This window comes from Dreissena polymorpha, chromosome 4, assembly GCF_020536995.1.
Source record: "Dreissena polymorpha isolate Duluth1 chromosome 4, UMN_Dpol_1.0, whole genome shotgun sequence".
NCBI classification, from domain to species: domain Eukaryota; kingdom Metazoa; phylum Mollusca; class Bivalvia; order Myida; family Dreissenidae; genus Dreissena; species Dreissena polymorpha.
This window is the reverse complement of record NC_068358.1, coordinates 135,482,905-135,507,190: the sequence shown is the minus strand read 5'-3', so window position 1 is coordinate 135,507,190 and position 24,286 is coordinate 135,482,905. Positions and strand designations below refer to the sequence as shown.

At 35.5% G+C, this 24,286-nt stretch overlaps 1 protein-coding gene across 2 annotated transcripts in view; it reads left to right on the top strand.

Moving 5' to 3' along the window:
- The first annotated feature begins 246 nt into the window (after positions 1-246).
- LOC127879596 (CD109 antigen-like) overlaps positions 247-24,286 on the top strand; it is a 30,533-nt gene continuing 6,493 nt past the window's right edge. Inside the window, exons 1-30 of one of the 2 annotated variants that reach the window (XM_052426549.1) lie at positions 247-451; positions 1,615-1,699; positions 2,480-2,732; positions 3,158-3,311; positions 3,633-3,703; positions 4,092-4,229; positions 4,650-4,689; positions 6,312-6,396; positions 6,959-7,082; positions 7,562-7,789; positions 8,279-8,417; positions 8,737-8,915; positions 9,286-9,384; positions 11,509-11,574; positions 12,934-13,116; positions 14,685-14,834; positions 15,345-15,458; positions 15,607-15,658; positions 18,375-18,531; positions 19,047-19,164; positions 19,491-19,604; positions 19,995-20,093; positions 20,343-20,471; positions 20,822-20,960; positions 21,317-21,493; positions 21,750-21,831; positions 22,260-22,416; positions 22,834-22,911; positions 23,346-23,520; positions 23,842-24,050. In XM_052426549.1, coding sequence (XP_052282509.1) covers positions 1,620-1,699; positions 2,480-2,732; positions 3,158-3,311; positions 3,633-3,703; positions 4,092-4,229; positions 4,650-4,689; positions 6,312-6,396; positions 6,959-7,082; positions 7,562-7,789; positions 8,279-8,417; positions 8,737-8,915; positions 9,286-9,384; positions 11,509-11,574; positions 12,934-13,116; positions 14,685-14,834; positions 15,345-15,458; positions 15,607-15,658; positions 18,375-18,531; positions 19,047-19,164; positions 19,491-19,604; positions 19,995-20,093; positions 20,343-20,471; positions 20,822-20,960; positions 21,317-21,493; positions 21,750-21,831; positions 22,260-22,416; positions 22,834-22,911; positions 23,346-23,520; positions 23,842-24,050 — 3,789 coding nt within the window. In that variant the 5' untranslated portion in view covers positions 247-451; positions 1,615-1,619. Of the gene's footprint in view, positions 452-1,614; positions 1,700-2,479; positions 2,733-3,157; positions 3,312-3,632; positions 3,704-4,091; positions 4,230-4,649; positions 4,690-6,311; positions 6,397-6,958; positions 7,083-7,561; positions 7,790-8,278; positions 8,418-8,736; positions 8,916-9,285; positions 9,385-11,508; positions 11,575-12,933; positions 13,117-14,684; positions 14,835-15,344; positions 15,459-15,606; positions 15,659-17,489; positions 17,671-18,374; positions 18,532-19,046; positions 19,165-19,490; positions 19,605-19,994; positions 20,094-20,342; positions 20,472-20,821; positions 20,961-21,316; positions 21,494-21,749; positions 21,832-22,259; positions 22,417-22,833; positions 22,912-23,345; positions 23,521-23,841; positions 24,051-24,286 lie in introns of both variants that reach the window. The other variant, XM_052426548.1, reaches the window with a different exon arrangement.

The following is a 24,286-nucleotide window of genomic DNA, read 5'->3' as shown; positions in this document are numbered from 1 at the left end:
TCAAATTAGACAGACCGTCGTTTAAATCGCATAAAATGCCCGCGGTACAAGGCACACTATGTTACTACTCCTTCTTATTGACCAATCAAAAAGCTTTATTTGCTGAGCAACTCAAGGAATGTCAACAGGCTTGTTTGTAAACTACCGTGTTTACAGCAGACATTTACCACGAATGGGCAGACGTCAATTCACTTACGCGTTAACTCATGCGTTGCTCGTTAAACACATTCCTATATATAACTAATGTTCTACCGTAGTTACGTATGCTTAAGCTATATTGTAACAGTGTTTACAACCTGAAAAACTTTATATAAGGTGATAAACGTTGCCTTCTTACGAATAAAAAAAGATAAGTTTATAAGATATTGCTCAAGTTTGCTGCGTTGAAGTGGATTCATACCGGTGTACAACTTAGCCATTTTATAATTGCGGATTTGAAGCGTAGTCTTTGGTATGTACGATGCAAACAACTGCAATGATGACATTCATGTACATATGTCTTGATTTTTTTTAATAGAATAAGGTACGATTGTTTCTGGTGAGCGAATAACACTATGCGTTTTAAATGTAAATTTACTAATTATTGTTCATTAACATTTCATGTGATTATATTTCATGAATTATTAACACTTTCTAAGATGTGCTATTTATTATATTTATTTTGATTTTATGGATCGTGTGAACAGATGGACATTTTTTTTAAATATATATATTTATAACAACATATTCATTAGACATTAACATCCATATTGAAAATGCGAGCGCCTTAATGCATTCACGTGTCAATTTGATCAATTTACTTTCTAAAGATGTCCTCTTTAACCAGTATGCTGTTATTATTAGTGTACTTTGAAAATTCGCTCGGTAATACAAATGGGTTTCAAGTGTTTGTGCGTATTCCTTATACAAATACTGTTCTCTATATAAATTGTTCGAATAACTGATATACAATTTGGCCAAAAGATATTGTTAACAAAACAAAATAACATTGGCATTTGGAAATCAAATTAAATACAACAACATCTTTTCATTTAAACTCGCTTAAGAGGTTAAACAATCCGTTTTCTTCTCGAAAACTCTACATGTACAATGATCAGTAATCTAAAACAGAGTGTTTCACTAACGAGTCGGCGTGATGTTTTCTCACTAAATAAATATTTACGTTTCCGAACAACAATGACCTAGGGCTATGCGCGTTTAAGTGATTAATCATTTCTGCTGTCGATCGCAATACATCACAACACTTGACGCAACGCTAATACTCGATCGGTTTTACAAAATACGCTGACATTACAAACAACAATATTGTTAGCTATCGGAGGTATTAAGTTTTCATGAACATGTTTTAGCAACACAATGACATTTTGATACAGCGTTCTATTATTTATTGATTGCTTATCACCAACTACTACTATTATTACTTCTACTTCTTCTACTACTTCAACAACTGCTACTACTATGACTAGTTTTATTTTTTTTCATTGTTGAGACTACTTAAGTTTTTGTATAATTCAGAGATGGATTATCATACAGAACGTTTGATGTTAATAATTGCAGGCTATAATTAATTAGCAATTATTTGTGAAGCTTCTTAACTGTGATACTTTGTTTTAGAAATCATGGCCCGGCGAGGAGGCATTATCCCAATTTTCGTCTGCTACTTTATTGCAGTCGTCATATCTTCTGTGATCGCAGAGAAGTACGTTTGCGTTTAAATAAACATGTTCACATTCGTTTAAACATTACAAGAATACGCACAATTGTTGTAACTTTGTAGATTACTCAATAACCATTTATGATATATTCAGCAAAAACTATCGGAAATCTTAAATACAAAAATCATATTTTTTCAAAATTTTAAGATCATCTAGAACGACAACAGTATGTGGAGTAGTTTATTTTACTTTTTTTCATGTAAACGTAGTGGCATATTATATTAATATGACCTTTACATACTAAACGTGTCAGGATACATCACAATTATTAAAGAGGACAAACAGACATTAAAACGTATCCAGCGTAAGTGGAGATTCACATTATAAATGGGTAACGCCATTATGTTTGTCACGTCAGTGAGCGGGGCAATACATCATACACGGAATCGCTGTTTGCCACTAGCTACTAAGCAGCTGTTAGGCTGAAAAATGAACGAACACTCTTCATATTTAAATAGTTAATGATTTACCTTTGCTTAGTACGTGAACTAAAAAACAACAACATTAAAACGTCTAAATATAATATTTTGCTTAACATTTTCACCTAGAGTTTATATGCTTTATCTCAATGCAATACGTTTGAAATAAGAAATAAAATATAACATCATTTAGACATATTATGACTGATGTTTCCATTGTACACAGGGTTTGTTATGTGTTTGAATATTTAACTTCATTAAACACTGCTAATAAATCATATGTTACATGAATACCAAAAAGCTTTGCTTGAATAAAATACAGAGGTAAAGATTTCTTTGTTTCAGTTCCTATCTCTTCATTGCTCCAAAGACTATTCGACCTGGAAATGACCTCACGATTCAAGGGAAGCTACTTGTAGACACAGCTACTCCAGTAACGGTAACTGCGTATATCGAGAAATCCACTGAGAAGGAGGGGGGATTCTGGGCACCACCGGACGAAACGACAACAACAACAGTTGCCCCTCAACAACCCGAGCCAATCAGCATGGTGCAGGCCACAATATCCGGGACAGAACCACAAACACTTGTACTAAAGGTTTGTGTTGTTCCCTGGGTGTACTAATATTGTCAAGTGGATGGTCATTATGAAATTGGAATGGTAAATTATTGTCCAATTGTCTTTAAAAATATATTAATTGTAAATTATAATTCCCTTTTTTGTCTCCCGATATGGTCTTATATATGAACTCAGACCTCCATTTTTTTGTTTTACCCCGTTAAAAAAAAGACAACTATATACTTTGTATTACACCATTTCATATTATACGACGTTTATTATAATGCTCTTATTTTATTTTGCTTTTTATTTTACCACTTTTAGATCCCTTGATTTAATTTGCAATTACTACATTTCATAAATAATATGTGCTCATCATGTACAGCATTTTAGATCCCCTGATGTAATTTTCATTTATCGCCATAAAGTGTGAGCCTATGCGTTCAGCTCTTACATGATTTTAGATTCCCGATACGCTGGCCGAAGACCGGTATCAGCTCCGTATAAAGGGTACGGGGGGTCTTCAGTTCTCCAACACAACCCAGCTTTCGTACCATGGCAAGAGTCAGTCCATATTCGTGCAGACGGACAAGGCCATTTACAAACCTGGACAGACAAGTACGTTTCATATTTATTTACACTGGTAATAACTTTGTTTTATAAACACAATATTTAAATTTCGATTTAAAAGGGACTTACAAATATTTGAATAATATAAATATCCTAATTCTTTATATTTTGTAAACATCTTTTATGCTCATATAGTGTAGGTATCTAAATTTGAAATGGTATGAACTTGCTTATAATGTTTTTATCGCCTGCCTGTTTTCTCAACTGTTATAATCTTCCGTTCTGTTGAGATTGCGTGTTTTTTTTCTTGCACATAACGGAAATAAATCAAGAAACAAACACACGAACATGTTTGATTTGATATTTCAGTTCACTTTAGAATATTCGGCATAACTTCGGACCTAAAAGTGACGTTTGACCCGATGGCCGTGGATTTGTATGTACGTATATGGACTCAAAACGTTTTTTTAAATCGCTGATTATAACTATGGTTGGGATTTTTTCGCATATGGTTCTGCTTAAGAATATTTTTATACGAAGTGCTTAAACTTTACATGACAGTAAGTAATTCACGTTATACATTTTGTTTGTTTGACATATTTTGAAGACTCAATCAAATCATCACTGAAATAATACAATTATTAAAATACTTTGCATCAAAGGTTTTCGAACGAATTTAATATTGCTATCACTGAGCCAAGTGCCCATATTGTAATAAGACACGTTTTTTTACTCAACATCAAATGAATTAAGAATTCATTTTGAAGCTTTTAACAAGTTAAAGTCATTCAGCCATGTTCATTTCTCATACCCATATCCATGTGATAGGACCCAGCCGGAAACAAGATCAACCAATGGTCTGTAACGGAGGCGGACTTACGGGCAGCAGGTGGCGTGTTTGAGTCCCAGATGGTCATGTCGGACGCGCCCATCCTAGGAGATTGGAAGCTCAAGGTCAAACAAGGCGTAAGTAACCATACAGAGATGTTTATATGAGTGGTTTAATTCACGTGACTCCTGTAAACAGTTGACCTGTGTTATTTGATTTGTTAAATATAGTTATTCCTTCCTTTTTACTCATTAAAAGATTGATGCCTAGATTGTTGTAAGTGATTTATTTAGAGCCTATTGTAGTTAGTTATAATAACGATATTAATAAAGTTGTAAATTTGAAATAATAGTGACTGCATCCCACAATTTCAAGTATTCATAAATATCATAAATGTTAAGCATAAATGAACATAACAAACAAATGTCTTACAATACAAAAGAAATGCAGCAATTAATAAACTATTACAACGCCTGTCGCCCACATACGCAATATACATCAGAATGAAAAACATCGTTGATGTAATATAAATATGTTGTTTATGTTTACGCTTTCAGAGAGAACAGACAGACAAATCATTCACAGTTGATGAATATGGTGAGTAAGCCTTTCATGTGACATCGTAAATGCGAATGTATACAGTTGTGTGTACTACAATTTCTTTATAATGACATCTGGGCTTAAAGGGAGTGACGCTTGTCAGTCATTAATGTTGCTTGAATAAATTCGCTTTAAGATGTAACTGATTCAATGTTGTTTTTTCTAAGCAGCATTTGTTTGTCAATCAAATAACGTGTATGGCAACTACCGGTATTACATTTACTTCTAGGGTAACCTAAACTCCAACAAACTGGTCGCTTTTACGGTAGTAGAGCTGTGAATTCTTATGTTTTGTGTATGTCGATTTAACGACTTAATATCTCGTTCTTAAGATTTACTTAATCGTGAAAACCAGATATTCAACTCGTGTTTACGAGTTAGTAAGTCGTTGAAACGTCGTTATAACTCGAAACATCCTCATTGCTTAATCCAGGGAAGGATATAAAGTCTTAGCTACTCGCATGAACGACATATATTAATAAGTTGCTAGAGACATGATCAAACCAGTTTAAGTACATGATGTTTACCGCATACATGTTTAAAACTGACTCAAAAGTTTGGAGGTTAACTTAATTTTCGACAATATCATTCGGACAGATTCGCGCGTTTAAATGATGTTCATAGTATTTAAATCTTACTCGGTTAGTGTGGCTCGATTGGTCATTGTCGGCTCGGGTACTACTAACATGTACCCCAGGTACTCTGAAGTATACTTACATGTATCCCGGGTTCGGTAAATATACTAAAACGTACCCGGGAATTTTAACGCTAAATCGGTCGTTGTCGGCCATTTAAAAAAAATTAATTGACATGTTCACATTTATGTCAAATTGTCTATTAAATGGCCTCTGTATTATCGAAACTCATACACAAAAAGCATGTTGATACAATTTCTTTTTAAAGAAAAGTTTGTTAAAGATAAACAATATCGTTTTACGGTAATCGGTAGCGCGTTTTACAACATCGGATTTGGGGCAGGAATACAACTCCGGTACAGTCTAATACCCGGGATATATGTAAGTATTCTTAAGAGTACCCGGGGTATATGTTAGTAGTACCCGAGCCGACAATGACAAATCGAGCGTTAGTGTTTCGTTTCCAGGGATAAGTTATCTCGTTCACACGATCTAATAGGTCTTTTGCATGCTATTGTTGTTACTGTGTCCGTTAAACAAGAGTTAGATTAGCTGTTCCGACGAATTAGTTAATCTTTCTAACGACTTAGTTACGCATCACAACTGTGCCTACGTACCTATTTTGTTGTTGATGTAACAATAATTTTTCATATGGCTTTTTTGCATGACTTGATGTTAATACATGTATAATGGCGACCTGATTAGTTTAAGCCATTGTGCACTTAATGTTTTAATTAGTTATATATAATATTTCAAACGAATGCAGTAATTACACACGCAATTTTTGTTGTGTTCATTTGAAAAGTTGTTACTTATTCTGAAGACGTATTTTCAATTTAAAATATCATTTATGATATAAACATATTGAGCAAATACTAACAGTAGTCATATTACATATTTAATGGAGCCAATAACTTAAAGAGTATTTACTATATTGTTCTTAATGGACAATGCGATATACTAAGAACAACGCCACAATTTCAGTTCTTCCAAAATTCGAAGTAACCCTTGTGTTGCCACCTTTCGGACGCCTTACCGACAAAGAGTTCCATGGAAAAGTCACTGCCCAGTAAGAGTTTTCAAATGTTTATGATGTTATGATGTGTTTCACGTGTTGAATATCGTAATACGTGTATGCATATAATTGTGTGCATTGATAAATGATATATAGTTTTCTCATTTGTTAACGTGTACTTGTTCAATTGTTTTCCTTTCTTCTTTTTTTAAATTTTTGTTTTATTCAATATAATACATACAATGTGTACATGTATATGATCATAAAACAAAGTGATACTATGTAGCAGCAATAATTTTCAGACATGTAAATACAAGATATGCTAATATATATAATGGTTTTTCTAGACAATCGTTTATGTTTGAAAACAAACATTTTTTGTTTGGTTGCTTTGTCGTTAGCTTGTATTTTTACTCATCGTTTTTTTTTTCTCAACATAGCGACACATTCGAAAGGATGACACACATCCGCGCCTTTTGAAAAGTAATAATCTGGAACGAACTTTGACTATCTCATATGTTTTGTTTGCATTTAAAAACATTAGCAATAGGGATTGAACAAATGTGTTCAAGCATTTCATGACTAGTTGTCATCAAACATGCATATCTACTCGTAGGTATACCTATGGAAAACCCGTAAAAGGCGTTGCAGACGTGCGCATCCGCCCAAGATGGCCCCAGTTTGACTGGATCAACGGCACTCAAGTCCTCAGAAGCAAAGACATAGAGCTACAGTTCGCGGTAAGAAAACAACGCTTGTCTGATATAAAGGGTCATTCAATCGTGATTTTGTAGACACAATTGTTCCTGCTTTTGGAATGCAAAAGGGGGTTGGTTTGCAACGTGTTTTTGTTCATACTATAAAGATGTTTTTTTCTTTCTTTTTATTTTATTTGTTGTTGTTTTTTTTGTGTTTTTTTTTTGGGGGGGCGTATTGCTTTTTAAGTAATAATTTTGAACTGTTAAAAAGAAAACGCATGAAAAAAATGTGTAAATAACACAGCGTAAGTAATTAACATCTTGGTGTAAAAAATCATGTATACAGTTTTCAATCAAAATTTTTATTTTAGCTTTTTTTTAAACACACGTAGCACATTAATAAACCCATCCAAATAAAATTAAGTCATGCATCGCAATACACATTCACATGCTCATATAAGTCAGATTTATTACGCCGCTTCAAGTCCTTAATGATAATCGTCACTTCCGGTTACTTTCAGATTGACGGCGAGGCGTCGTTCCGTGTTCCAGTGAGCCAACTTGAGGAAGCGAACCAGTGGCTTGACTATTCCTACCTGATATTCGAGGCAAACGTTACGGAGACTCTCACTGGAAGTAAGCTTCGGGCGCCGGATGTGGAGCTTCGGTTCTACAAGCAAATCACAAAATTGGAATTTCCCAGCTCGCTTCCGGACAATTTTAAGCCGGGCCTTCCGTACACCTCTGTTGTAAGTATTCTTTGATTAACGCGATGATCAGTATATTTATAGTCAATATTAAATTGCCTGTTTTAGTTGTTTAATGATTAAAATATATTTTCCGCAAACAGTATGAACTGCATTAACTGCTATATGACGGACAATACAAGTCGAACGTTATCATTAGCGAGTTAGTTTCCGTGGTAAAGAACTGTCACATTTGTTAGAAAGATTGAAATTTATAAAGAACTTTCCGTCTTAAGATATCAAGTAAGTGTGCTGTATAAATCTAACTGATGTTTATTTTATTTTCACTATTGCGCATTGCGCATCATGCAAATGTTACGGAAGCTAGTTATGTACATTGGATCTAGCTCACTTACCTTAAGCAATTGACAAGTGATCGCTTTAAACCGACCGGAGTTCACCCATTTCATTGAAATTGAATATACACAACATATTAAGTACTAGACTGCATGCCTTCTCGATAAACCGGATTTCCTGGTCTCGTGTCTGCAGGTTAAGATTTCCGAGCAAGATGGGTCACCGCCGTCAATCATAAAAGGACCTTTGACCGTACAAGTGACCTACTATCGACCAATCAGGACAACTACAACTACAACAACAACCACTACAACCACGATGTCGCCTGAAAATGGTATAATCATTTCACGGAAAAACCTTATGCAATTGCAAGCTGATTCAATGCCTCCCAGTATTAAAGTAGACGTACATACGCAATAGCGTTCAAACAATAACATGCAACAATTGTTTCTAATAAACACATGACCGATCCTAAAAAGTGAGAACGATTAAACCCGAATTTAATGTATTTCATGCGCACGACACATTGCTCTATGAGATTAAATCCCATTGAATCGCCTGTTATAAGTGTTCATTAAAACCAAGGTTGAAATTAACCTACAGTTTGCATAGTTTTTAAAATATTACATACATTGTTACTGTTTGTTTCGCAGTGACAGGCGAAATAACGATTCCACCATTTGAGCCCATAATCATACCAGGTCGGATGGGCTGGTGGTGGCCGAGGGAAGACGAAGAGCAACTTCCGGAAATGAATTTCACCATACCCGCAGACGGCATTGTAGAGATTCCCTTAGCGATTCCTAGCGATGTCACGCGAGTGAGCCTTCAAGTGAGTTATATAATGTATTAACATATAAAGGAATTATATTCATATTATAAAACATTTTATTTTCATCAAAAATAAAAATAACAATTATGATGGCGGTTATGTTGAAGAATATCATGACGATGACATGGATTTATAATTATTATAATGATAATATTTGATGACAATATAATAAGGATGATGGTCTCATACCAACGAGGATGGTGATTATAAAAATTATTGTAGTGCCGAAGTTGCTGTTGTTTCAGCTTCTTCTGAAGCTGATTATTAATATCATGATAGTGATTTGTTTAGTGATATTTGTTAACGCTGATGATACAGTAATGTATATTCTTATACTTACCCGCTTTATATTGGTTTTGTTTTTCTATAGGCGAGCTATGACTCAGCAAGCGGTTACTCGTCCATCAAGAAGTCAAACTCGCCTAGTGACAGTTATATGCAGCTCAGCCTTCTCTCTGACTCACCCAAGGTATATTTTGAATTAAATATAAAAAAAATCAATATCAGACCAGATGAGCGATATAAATTCCAACTTCAAATACTGTTATATTTTCTCTGTCCTCTGCCTTTTATTTCTTCTATGAAATATAATCCGTTATTGGCTTGCTCCTAAGATTTTTGTTATTCTTTTTTAAATGTATTGTATTCGATAGCGAAAAAGGCACCTTCTTAACTAGTACGCAATTACTCCATGACTTATTGTAAAAAATAACAAAAACTTTAGCGCTTCCACTAGTTTTCAAAAGTTAGAAGTCCTGACTTTTAAACCTTAAATTTTGGACGTCCCAGATGATAACGTCCCAATTTTATATCAATGCATATTTTAGTAAACCCTATAATTACGATTTCAATGTACAAAACCAAAATATGACCAGTATTGACGCTAATGTGTTTAAGAATTTTATAAACACAAACGTCCGCCATTTTACGCAAGCACATATGGAAAGTGAATTGTTGGATGGGATAATTCCCATTGAATATGCGTAAATAAAGTGACACGATATGCGAGCATCGAGCAATGTCCATATTTGGTAATAACGACCAATCAATGAGTGACTTTAATTTAATTTATTTTTCGTAAATTGACGTATTTTTTGCTCCCCCCAAATTTTTTTGGGGGAGCATATAGTCGCCGCTTCGTCTGTCCGTCCGTGTGTCCGTCCGTCCGTGCACAATTTTTGTCCGGGCTATTTCTCAGCAATTAATGACCGGAATTCAATTAAACTTTATGGGAAGCTTAACTACCAAGAGGAGATGTGCATATTATCAGCCGGTTCTGGTCGGATGATTTTTCACAGAGTTATGGCCCTTTGAAATTTTCCATTAACTGTACATATAGTGCAATTCTTGTCCCCCCAACTACTAAACGTTTCCTGTTATCTGAATATATAGTGCAATATTGTGACAAAAAAACCTTTTGGGAGCATCACCCGTCTCCGACGGTTTCTTGTTTCTATAGTTTCAATGGGTCACTACTTTCTTATTGTGTGCATTAATTCCGATGTAATGTTTTTCATTCTAAGTTACTACATGTACTGAGTTGCACGTCTATATTTTTATTTAAGGAACATTGTTTGTTTCAACACGAACGCTTTCCAAACGTGGAACTTGACTTTATCAGCAATACTTTCGCGCTCTTATTTAAACACGGGTTTTACATGGCATACATGTATAGTGAATGGTGCAGATGCGTACCTAGGGCTTAAATCAAATATTATCACCTGTCTGTAGAAAAATTGTGTAATTCCGTTCTATAAATGGACATGATGAAATATACTTGTACAGTTACCACATAAAATGTGTAACGGGTATTGTTTTCACAACTTGCTCGCCATAAGTAATTAATTGCTCACCATTTGCATTCAACTTTTCATATGGAACAATTTTTCAGTAATTGTTTACGGTGGGATGCTGATGTCCGACACCGTATTAAATCTACTGTTTAATTACCGTTGGGTATGACGAAAATTTTAAAACGGTGATTCATTGTTAATCCATATGCGATAAACGCTTACTTTATGACTGGCGTCAATCAAAAATAATGGTCTAACGCTGACTTCATGACTGACATCAATCAGTAGTAATGGTCGCCAGTTAAACCTGCCCTAATACGCATTCCCGTAACGGATTGGACGCTGAGCAGCACAGTTTGGCGGCTGGATAGTTACCTGAGAATTTCTCATGGAACATCCGTGCATGGTTGTGTAATGTGACTTTATTATCCGATACTCTGATATCTCTTATCATCGGATGATCTATTACCCCATGTCCTTTTAATGGTGATTACCGGTACGCGCGCAGTTAACGGAGTGAATGACCTGATTGACTTTTGTGATTTGTACGTCCTGTAAATTAGAAAACAGTGTATGCGGATTATCGGACGTTCAAGTTATTTCCACCATTTTTATAACAGACGTACTACTGCCGTTTTTTACGGTGTAATTTACGTCTGGACGTCACTTATACGGCGGTTACATAATCAAAGTTCGGATAAGCAAGCTTAATCATTGTTTAATATTTGTTAATGTCATTTCAATTTATTTCAATGGTCATGCTTATATTTTCCGTTGCTAACTCGAGTGTTTTACTTCAGTCAGGCAGTTCGGTCAAGATTGGGATCCGTTCGACTGATCTCGCCCAAAACAACGCTTTCTATCAGGTAACAGGAGACAATTAACAGTCACACAGTTAACCAGACTACGCATGTTATTAAATCAGTCATCTTGTAGACAAATGAAAGGCACATCAATTTTCAAAAGCAACACAGATTTTGTTAAATATTGTTAACCCATAAGACAATCAGTGATCCTGATTGCAATAGGCAACATTTCAACGCTAGATGTTGTATGGTTACATAGATTTAACGAGATACAAAATACTTGTTTGTTATTTGTGTGTGTCCGAATATTTTCCATGTGAATTATCCGCGACGATATCCGAACATTTACGAGCAAACGCGAGATTTGCTTCGGGCAGCGTGAGAAGCAAGGCGTAGGTCTCATGAGCTGCCCGAAGTAAATCCCTCGTTCTCTCGCAAATGTTCGGATATCGTACCGGGAATATATACATGGAATATATTGTCAAACAAAACAGAAAAAAGAAAGCAGAAACGTGGCATAAATAACCAATACAATGCGGTAAGGGCTTCGACAGCAATAGTCATACACCGTAATGGTCAACAAAAGGAAATGCAAAATAGATTTTAGTAAACAAAATGAGCAAATAAATAAACTGTCAAAGATGCATAGTGAAACAGTATTCTGAAAAGATTTACTTTTAAGTGTCAAATGCTGTCTCTTCTTTGTATTTAAGATGTCAATGCATTGGATTTAATAAATGTGGTTTAGTAAATACGATTTCGGATAATTAAACGATGAGCATAAAAACGAATAAAAACGAATATAACATAATAATTAATTATTGGTTTCAAAAGTTAAGTTTATACAAAAAGAACCAGCTCATCTTTGGTGGATTTAAATAATTCAAACACCGATTGTGTGCTGGTCACCTTGATCGAAAAACATCGAGAAAGACCAAAAGCCATGCTTATAACCTCGCATGACATGTACTTTTATTTAAATACTGCCACGTTAAGTAGTTAGTGTATTAGTATATTTTTACCATTGAGTGCACTTAAAGATTAACTGATACTTCCTTTACAATAAAATTGTTTCAAATTTGCAAATTTTCGTTGAATATAATTTTTTTGCAAGGAAGCAGTATTACTGATCATTAAAATTAATATGCTCTAAAATATCAATTTTATGCATTTTTGACAATTTAAAAACCTGAAAATTATAAAGTGTTACACACGCGAAACGATTGACTCATTTGAGAGGTGTGTTGTTATCGTTACATTTGTATCCGCAGTGTTACGTAATTCATAAGCAAAACAGGTCTGTGTTTTGTTGGAACATTTTGACAAGCAACTGAGAAATGTCTATTAAAGATCTCCCGTTTTAAAAAAAAAACTGCGCGTGTTAACGCTAATGTTTGTGTGTGACTTACCCTTTATAAGGTCATGTCAAAGGGCAACATTGTTGCTACGGGGACAGTGTTGCTGACAAATGACTCCTGGGTGCTACCAATCACAGCAGAAATGGCCCCTAAAGCCAAGCTGATGGTGTTCTACGTAAGACCGGATGGAGAGGTGGTTGCAGACGGCCTGACATTCAACGTGGATGGAATCTTCGAAAATGAGGTACTAGTATGTAAATAATCTTACTGTTAAAGTTTGAATAAGTACCGCTTTTACAAATGGAAAATTTCAGGTGTGTATGACTGATATAAATGAAAACATTTTTGTCCTCATCTTAAACAAAGACATTAATATGTACCAGGGGAGTTTAAAAAATATATAATTTTCCAATAATAAAGTGTTATGTATACCATAAATAAAGTATCGTTTACTTCGTAAATCGAGACGGACACGTTAACGTTTATTTTATGAGGACGTAAAAAGTGTCTATGTGTCGTATAACCCGATCTGCACACACAAACTAGATTTCCCAGCTATATGTATTTCCCAGGTAAGCGACTGTATACGATATTTCTTTTTTTCCAAAAATACAGGGTGCATGATCAACTGGGTTTTCAGGGGTTTACACACGGGTTAGATAGAGTGTTAACACTCCGTTAAGAACATTTTTATGCAAATATCTCAAGTAATTAAAATACATTTAAAAAACTATTTAGTACATCAAATTTCTTGCAGTTTGTGTCGATATCGTAAGATTAAAAAAAATCCTTAAATACGTCTGAAATCGGTGCCAAAATTACACGTTGAGTGCTGCATAACAGTGTAGATTAATTTTGTACACATAGAAGGTTTGGATAAAAAACAGGCTTATTAGATAAAGTATTTCAGATGTATTTCATATTGCCATGAGCAGCATAAACAACTGTCTTTTATGCCCTTTACTGAAATTCTTTAGAAAAATTGTGTTAGAAAGTTAGCAAAAAAAAACACCACTTACCGGTGCATTTTCATCCATTTAAGTTCCATTGTGAACCCTACAAAGTCACGTGATTCTGCAAACTGATATAGAACGCTGCTGAATAAAAATGTATTATACAAGTACAGAAGAAGTATTACCAGGAAGAAAACGAAAGCTATGTTTTATTAGATTGCAGACAGTTTGCTGCCGTCTATAAGAAAACTCCTTCATATACACAAGACATGTACTCTGTTCAGAAATCCCTGTTAGTTTGTTCGAATACGGTTATGCGACACAAAGACACACTTTCAGTTGTACAACAAAAACGATCAAACTTGTCGGTATAAGCGTAAACTTGATTGTTAAATTTTACTTTAAAAGTAAATGTAAAATCGCAGATAAACGGTGTAATTGTAAATTTCTTTTGTTATAATGTGTTTCATATTGTTATTAAAGTGTCTCACTTAACTAGCTTAAAGCTTATATTATCTTATGATATATTAAGCAACGGTTTGAAAAATTTCTACTCTAAACGATTAAAATAATTAAAATACCGTTGCAGAAAGTCAGTGAATAGGCAAATGTTTGTTGTCTTGAAGTTGAGGTTTGTGCTGTATTTGTTTGGTGAATTTACTATCCTAAAAGAACATTAGTGTCCAGCCAGTCTATATAAGTCACAGTTTGTATAGTGGTTTTTAAATATTCATTTTATACATCCCTATAAAATAACAACATACATTAATAAAAGAGTACTGTTCTTGTTCTATGTTACACAAGGATGTAACTCTTTAATACTGTGTTAGTTGTATATGTGAGTATGTTTGTTTTGCAGGTCACCATTGCTTTCGATCAAGACAAGGTGGAACCGGGCGCTCCCATCAAACTCACCGTTACCGCTGACCCTGGATCAAAGGTCAACGTACTGGCGGTGGACAAGAGCGTCCTGCTGCTGAAGTCTGGTAACGACATCTCGCACGATCAGGTAGACGGACACGTAACATGCCCAATTAATAAGCGTAGTTAAGCCAGTAGTGATTGATTATCTCACGTTCAGTAAAAATATGTTAAATACCCAAAGACAATTGAAACTCACCAGTTTTGCATACATCAACACACGTTGTCATTTACTTTCAATGTGTTCTATCATTCAATTTAAATGTGTTATATCTTTTGTCAGTAACTACATTAAAAGATCATTAACTCTGACACTAATCCTAAATGTGTTAATTGTTTGTCAATGTTTTAAGCACTGGAAAGCATACTGCTATAGTTGAATTTATGACAGATATATGGGCCTATTTCAGATATTAGATTGACACGAATTATGAACATAAACATACTTGCACACATTGCAGTCACCTCCATTTCTGTACAGTCTTAAAAGATATCAGCGGAAATTGTCGTTCTAGATAGCCATGTATGGACTGTACAGATCGATCTTAGTCCGCGCAGGCATTTTCCCAGTTTATTTAATATTTTGCGCGTTTTTCAGGTTAGGTCCGAGCTCCAGTCCTATGACACCAGTGACCAGTACGGCGGCTGTGGCTGGTTCTGCTGGCGATGGCCATCGCCAGCGAGCGGCGATGACGCCAAGGACGTCTTTGACGTAAGTCCTGTATCTTATAAGCGTTATGGGTTTAGTCTAAGTTTAAGACAACTTCGCGCTGTTGGTAAAATTCCATTGTTGCATAGACCTTTTTTGTAAGTTTACTTTAAATGTACTCATGTGTTAATGACACTTTTATTTACTTCAGAATGCGGGTTTGGTCTACATTACTGACGCTCTGATATATGACCACGTTGAACGTAAGTTACATTAAATGAAATGAGTTTATCAAGCAAACGTAACGTATTACTGCTTGAACATGAACGCGTTCAGGTTGCTATTTAATTAACCTGCCTAAAATCCAATGATGTTTGGAGCACATGTCCATCGGACATCGATAGCTCATCTAAATTGTATTTAAAGGAAACCGGCTTAAGAATATGCACATTTCAACTTGATTGTTTTAGTTTGTAGTTTCGTTACTATAAAGTAATGGTAGCATCAACTGACTTAGTGTTTACAATTAAATGTGACAAAAGTTCACCCCTACGTTTATATTTTCATGTATTGTTGTTACGTAATCTCTTTTATTTTATATACGTGGATAAACACTGTGTCACTTTTTATTTCGTACGTTTGTATTGTAAATGTTTGCATCATACGAGCGTAAAGCAACTACGAACAATACTTCTTCAACAATACTATTACCGGCCTTATAAGGCACGGCTTTTAAAATATACCTTGACGTTACTCTGTATCACTGTGAGATTAATTCATAATGTGTATGGAAATAATGCAGCAATAACATCTATCTTGCTAGTGTCATGAAGTTATTCATAACCCTCACACTTTGTGAATTTCATAGGTTTTTGTTCTTAGTTGTGTGCAAAAACCATGTTGGACAGGTCACCAGCATTATCACCTCTGTTAAATAGTGTGTTTGTTCATAATAATTACTACCATAAATATTTTAGTTTCATTCTTTATTCTCATTTATATACAAACATTACATATTTATAACAGTGACACATATTCACATTAAAAAATTATGTATATAACCGCTCATGATGTTGAGCTATAACAGCAAGTCGTACAGTGCTATTTCGATCAGCCACAACACTCTCGACACGCGAGAACGGTTCCTCTGCAAAAGTTGCAGAGTTGAAAGCGCCAGAGCGAGTCAGACGACTTTTCCCTGAAACGTGGCTCTGGATCAATGAAACGATGTATAAATCCTTTAATTTGGTTTTCATTGCTAGAACAAATGCTCCCAAAAACCATTTTTGGAATTCTGTACTTCCCCACTTTAGTAAGTAATGTTATTATTGTTGCTTGATAATTGTAAAATGCATGATCTGGTCGCAAAATACACGATATGGCTCTCTGAAAAAAGAAACAAAACTCATTATCAAAATATAAAGTCATTTATACAAAGTGACAATTTATATTGTTTCTTTAGTAAAAAAAAATCTCTGAAAAAGCGATTGGTAATTTAAACAATAATAATGAAGTGGTAATAAATCGTTCATAGTGAACATTTGTTCTAAGCATTATATAAGCTGTCTGCATGAGTGTAGATGTACATGTATTCGTGTATAATACGACTTAAGTATGAACAGTGCATGTACACAACTTATAATTGTGGAAATATATGTGTGTTCGTGTGTTTTACACACAGATTGATTGCCCATTTTTTGCTTAAATCGTTAAGGTGTCTCTACTATTCAGTTTTTACGAAAACATGTACATGTTGTAGAAAACACTGGCATAATTTAGCAACACAACATGTATAGAAGCAGTAATGTACGTGTGTGCGCTAATGCTGGACAGCTGCAAATTAGTAAAACATGTAGGCGCTTGTTGTTTTATTAGCTATGAACAGGCCGGTAGTCATGGCTGCCATGGCGAGGGGAGGTCCGATGATGGGCTTGATGGTCCCCGCTGCAGCTCCACATACGTATACGTATACTTCTTGTAGAAAGAACTGGCCAAATTAAAAACAAATTCACATGTAGACAAACTATGTTGTACTTGCGCTCATGGTTTACTGCTGCCCCTAAGTAAAGCCTTTATGGCGTGTTGTATTATCAGCTATGGACAGGCCGGTAGACATAACCATGATGAGGAGGGGAATGATGGCGCCTGAGGCTGCACCGATGATGATGATGGCAACATCTGGATCTAGACCACCAGATATGGCGGAGTTAGCGGAGCCGAAACGCGTTCGAAAATTGTTCCCTGAAACATGGTTATGGGAAAACAGCATAACTGCGTAAGACTGTGTTAACTCGGAGAATAGAATGTTGACATGATCACCTATCTACGGCTTGCGTGGACATATAACATTTCATAGTCGTTAATTGGGTTACTTATTTTTAGTTTCTTTGTACAATAGTAATATTAATTATTCACTAGCCAAGCATGCATTAATCGTGTTATAACCAATGTTTTTGCATGGATGGGAAGCATGTATATAGCATTCAGGTCGTATCGTCAAAGTTTTGATGTGACGCAAGCTAGCCGCTTATATAGCACTGGTCAGTGAAGCTTACACAGCTGAAATAACTATTTTGGCGGTTCTTTGTTATTCTACGCACGAGTACCGCTTTTTTAAATTTCACGTTTTTTCCACGGTCAATGGTTCATTATTGTATTTACATACTATGAATATGGGTTTCTAATTGCTGTCAATACTAAGCATCGAGTTTGCATGTTTTACTTCTCTTGTTGTTATACTCATTGACAAGAGGCGTAAATAGTTCTCACTGGCTCACTAGCTTTTCTCTCAAGTACTGCACTCAACGAATAGAAAAGTCCACAGCCACGTTTCATTGATGGTTTTTCTGACAGTACTGAAGAATGATAATCTCAATCTAATGCCATGCTTTATGGGTTTTAATGAACACACCAGTATTAAATCACTTCTAGTTTTGAGACGGGGTAAGTCAGTTTATTTTTTATATGTTTGGCTTTAAGCCAATCAGCCTGGACCAATCGACTTCATGATGATGGAAGATGGTTTGGCAACGGAAAGGTCGGAATCGATTTCAGCGCCAATCGAATCCATGAAAGAAGTAAAAAGTGTCCGAAAACAGTTCCCTGAAACGTGGCTATGGACATCTCAATCAGTTTCGTACGTGAACAAAGAATATAAGAATACATTTTTACACACATTGTTCTTATTTAATTATGTTCGTATATTTGTGAATGTGGTTTAATGGCTTATGCTTTATTAATAAAACTTATTAAAAACTACATTATTCATTATAACAAATATAAGATTTAAAATCGACAAAAAAAATAACTATGTGTAAGGAGTAAATGCCAAAAAATTTTTTTTGGCTACTTATGTATGTTAAATTCATACACACTAGGATAATACATTGCACGCCAAGTAATTTGTTATAACTTTGTTTACAAGTAAATTGACATTTGTGTTTCAACAATAGTGCTTGTATTTTAGAGTATCCGATATACATATAGTAATATTGTTCAAAAGATTATTTTAAATAGTTGATATTTTTGTGATGTAATATGTTTTGCACAAATGTCAAAAGGGAATTCAAATATTCTTTGTGATTGTATGTGCCTGCTATGAATTAACGTTATCGTAGTCAATTGTGAAACAAATCACGCTAACGTTTTCAGCGCGAATGGAAGCGTGACGTTCGAGAGCAAGGTGCCAGACACGATAACTTCCTGGGTGGCCACAGCGTTTGCCGTCAATCAGGAAACAGGTCTAGGCCTCTCAAAGTCTGCTGCAAACGTACGTGTTGATTTAGCATACATAAATCAGAGAAAAATACAACAACAAAACACATGTGCTCGTTTTATAACCACAAACAAAATTTAAATGTTATGCGTATTAAGTGATATAACCGCTAAACACCTGACGTATATATGCATTGATTGGATAAAATGCTAAATATATTGAAATATGATTAACATTTGTGAAAGTAATTGACACGAGCATATTGACCGATTGCACCTCATCTTTACATAAAATGCATGAATATGCAGAAAATGCATATCCTATACTACGCAAATTTCAATCAACACATTTATAAGCTTCTATACAAACGTGATTTTCAGTTGCAAACGTTCTTGCCGTTCTTCGTGAGCCTCCATTTGCCATACTCAGTCGTGCGCGGAGAGAAAGTGATCGTGCAGGCGAACGTATTTAACTACAACACCGCCCCCGTATTTGTGAGTAAATTGATTTCATTTAACCACACTGACACAAGTCAATCTGTATTGAGCATACGTTTTCAATATTTAACAGTGCTGTACACGAAGGCGATATATTTTTAAATGTATTAAAATACATGCATAATTCATTAAATATGACATTTGATTGTAGATTAAAATATACAAATAGCTCCATTAACTGTTTAAAAATATCATATTTACAAAGGATTCGAATATTTTTGTACGTGGTTTCTTAAGAGGCCGTAGGAAATCCTCATGTCTTTAAATATCACCGAACAAAAAAGCGTTGACGACCGTGTATAACTGTAATTATGTTGTCATTGAATAATCAAATTTGATTAAATGACGTAACATAGAATATGTTATATGAACACATTGTATTTTCAGGCGTACGTTCTCCTTCGCAAGAACCCACAGTATGACAACATTCACATATCATCCTGGTGGACAGGACAATATTCCGCTGATGTGGCTAGATTTGTACTGGTAATATAATTATTCTTACAATATTACATTCTCTAAACATAGTTGTTGGACGTCGCATACACTAATCTGATTGATGAAAACGGGGTTTTAATTTTACATTTTACACCTGGTAAGCAATGCGTTGTTTTGTTTGCAAATATGTGGTATAACTTAGAATTATAAATTAAACATACAAATAAGTAAAATCGTTCAACTAGATAATTCATTTTATACCGGCTTATTTGACGTTCACTTGTCGTGGTCTCGTAGGTCCAGCCTAATAGCGCGTCTGCGGTGTATTTCCCCATCATCCCGCGGGAGTTGGGTCAGATCACACTGAAGGTCGAAGCCAGGTCGGTCTACTCGGCAGACGCGATCGAGAAACGTCTGCTTGTAGAGGTAGGAAACACGTCAATATGCGTGCAACAATACGCGTTTTCATATGGAATAAACAGAACGGAAAACCATTTAAACCATAAACCTTCATTCTATTAAGATGAAACCTGTTTTAAGTTTCAATTCGTTAATTGTCAAGTGTTGATTTTGAGCATCTTAATTGAGATTTTAAATTCAGCCCAAATGCATCCAGGCAGGTAGTTCATATTGTTTGTATTTTTTCCTCATATTTAACAGTGTCCTCCATTGATTTTTATCCATGATTCAATACTTAAAAGAAAGCAAGGCTTGGGCAGAATCTTGTAAAGAAAACATCAAGGCACACATGTTCTACTGTACCCTATTGTTTTAAGCCGGAAGGTACAGCGGATGAATACAACGTTCCTGTTCTGCTGGACCTGCAGCAAACGCCAAATTTCTTTCACAAAGTGCCGATCACGTTTCCGCCAAATACCGTACCGGGCTCGCAGAGGGTCCGCGTGACAGCCATCGGTACAACCAGATTTGTTTTCTTATTTTTTTCTCAAGCGTTGATTATGATTCATAATTATATTTTAAAAAACAGTTCCTCTAATATCACACATGTCTTGACATGTCTGACAGAATAATGTCATCACTAATTATGTTATATTCGGTAAAATTAATTTCCGCGTATTATTATGACGATCCATAGACCAACGCCCGATGTCATTTTAATTTAAGCGACGTATGATTTGTTACGACATAGAAACCTGTTATCATGCTGCACGTGTAATGAACAGCAATTAACGGAAATGAAGATTAGCGCAGATGGACGCTGCATGGATATATCTGCTCAAATTATTGCATTCTTCTCACCTTTCCTACAGGTGACCTCATGGGCCCCAGTATTAATGGTCTGGACTCATTGATCAAGATGCCGTACGGATGCGGGGAGCAGAACATGCTGAATTTCGCCCCCAACATTTTCGTAACCAAGTATCTCAGCGCAACCAACAATATTGACCAGGCTCTCATGGAGAAGACAAAGAATTACATGACGAAAGGTTGGCATTTTATAGCCATGATTTCGGCTGGACCTTTATGAAGCATTTCATTATTTTAGAAGTCTAGATATTGTATATGATAATCTACGGAAACTCTGCGAAACAATTTGTATTTTATAGAACTTATTTTACAGAAGCTTTGTTACACCATTTGATCATTTTCAATTGTCTATTACGCTTTACATTGCATAAGTGTATTACACAATAACAATCGGTAAGCTTTTCACGAAGCTTAAAATGATGTATTATACTTCAGGTTATCAGCGTGAACTAACCTACCAACACAAAGATGGGTCCTTCAGTGCCTTTGGAGAAAGTGACCCCTCCGGAAGCATGTGGTTTGTTTTTAAACATGTACAATTTGAGGTTAATTCTAAACAAGATATCGTTTTATGGCGGCTTTTCCACTTAAAAGGTTGCATATCATATTTTAAATCATTTCTTCAATTATGAAAATATATTGCACAATTCGATGTTTGACGATCAATGAATACATGCATTTACACCTTTTCCACATATATAAGTCCCTATTGATAAATCAGTTTGTTTAACTTCTCAACGGTCATTGTCTAATGTGTAATCACCCACTTATAAAACTTATTAAAGTACATCTGAAATAACTTATAATAGAAGTCACACACAATTAGTCAGTACCACTTTCAACGGAACAAAAAACGTCAATAAGGAAACTACGCGATATTATCGTATGTAACAAGTATGATCTAATGCCATATATCCACGATCTCATTGATAATCTTGCTCTTAGGTTGTCAGCGTTCGTGTTGAAGTCGTTCGTTCAGGCGCGGCCCTACATCTTCGTGGATGATGACGTCATCAAGCGGACTGTCAACTGGATTCTAACTCATCAGGCCAAGAACGGAACGTTTAAAGAGCCAGGACGGGTTTTGCATAAAGAAATGCAGGTAAATGAATCAAAAAGTTGCATTAAATTATATGAGCCGTGCTCTGTGAAAATGGGGTTTAATGCATGAGCGTAAAGTGTCGTCTCAGATTAGCCTGTGTAGTCCGCACAGGCTAATCAGGGACGACACTTTCCGCTTTAATGATATTTTATTTTCAAAGAAAGTATCTTCTTAGCAGATATTCAGTTTCGGCGGAAAGTTTCGTTCTTGATAGGTCTGTGCGGACTGCACAGGCTAATCTGGGACAACAATTTACGCAGATGCATTTAACCACATTATCACACAGCACGGCCCATATGTATTTTTACAGCTTCAATGGTGTAGAAACGAAAACGCCGACGATGCTGTTTATGATCATCATAATGATGCTCGTTTCTATATATTTATTATTATTACTATTATACGTGTCATCAACAGGGAGGTTCTATCGCCGGTGAAAGGTCACTGAATGCCTTCGTGTTGGCGGCGCTTCTGGAAGCAAGAAAGGTGGAAGGGGTACGGAATATTGATTGTTATTGATTGTTATGTATACATTTTCTCTTACATTTTGTTGAAATACATAATTAATTAAAACAAACGATTCATCTTTAGAGATTATTGAAGCGACTCAGAAAGGTAGTTTTTTACTACAGTCTTTGATGAAAATATGCGGTATAAAATATATAATATACTGTCACCGATATTGAACTGAGATCCAGTATCTTTTTACACATTCATAATATACTTTTGAACGTTAAGTATGTGGACACATTTCAAAATGAGCATCCGCCTGCCAATATTTCTAACAAAATAAATCGATCACTTCGCTATATTGTTTAAATATTTAATGTTGATTCAAAGATACAAATTGACTCACACATTTACAAGTATCGGTGCTCTAAAATAGACTTTGGGACACACCTTACACCATCTGTTACTGTTTAATGCAGGTAGACAACCTTATTGCCGATGCCGTTGAGCGTTCAATCGCTAATCTTGAGGCAGAAGTGCCCTTTATGAGCGATCCCTACGAGCTGGCCATAACCGGTTACGTGCTTACGCTGGCCGGAAGCGCACAGGCAAAGACCACCATGGATAAACTGAAGGGTCTTGCAACTAATGAAGGTATTCGTTGCTATAAATTCTTGCATATTTTCAATGATGGTTTTAAATAGTTTTTGTATGTAGATTTATTTAAGTCTTCCATTTTCGAATTTAGTAAATTATTTTGTCCGAAAATATGTCAAAATAAAAAAAAAACTATTGTCTAAATGCCTATGTTTTATACACTTAGATGTACAACCATTATATTGATCAATACACATCAGTATGTCATACACGATTCACTGTGGTTAACGTATAGTGTTTACGATAAATCTGTAAAGGATGACACCACACCGCTATTTCTTCGCACAAGTGCCACTTACACATACACGTTACTTTAAGGCGGCATGAAGTACTGGAAAAAGGCGGAGTCACCGGCAGAGCCCGCAACGGACCACTGGGGCAAGCAGAAAGGCAAAGCGCTCAACGTGGAGCTGTCGTCTTATGCGCTGATGGCGCTAGCAGCCATGGGTAACCGGGCGGAGGGCCTGTCGGTCCTCAAGTGGCTCACAAGTCAGAGAAACCCCAGCGGAGGTTTCTCCTCCACACAAGTACGTATTATAAGTTTATTCAGTTAACCGACATGGTGTAGTTGAACTTGTTTTTAAGCTCGGTATAGCTTATAACGTAATTCTTTTTTAAATACTTGCCTGTGTTTTGGGGGATATAACAAATACTTCTGTCTCTTTGTATCTCTAAAGAAAGATAACAATATAATATTAAAAATCGGAGGCTTTTTGCGGTCTTGATCGCGTAAGGCCTAAGAAAGAATTTTAAATCAAGTAAA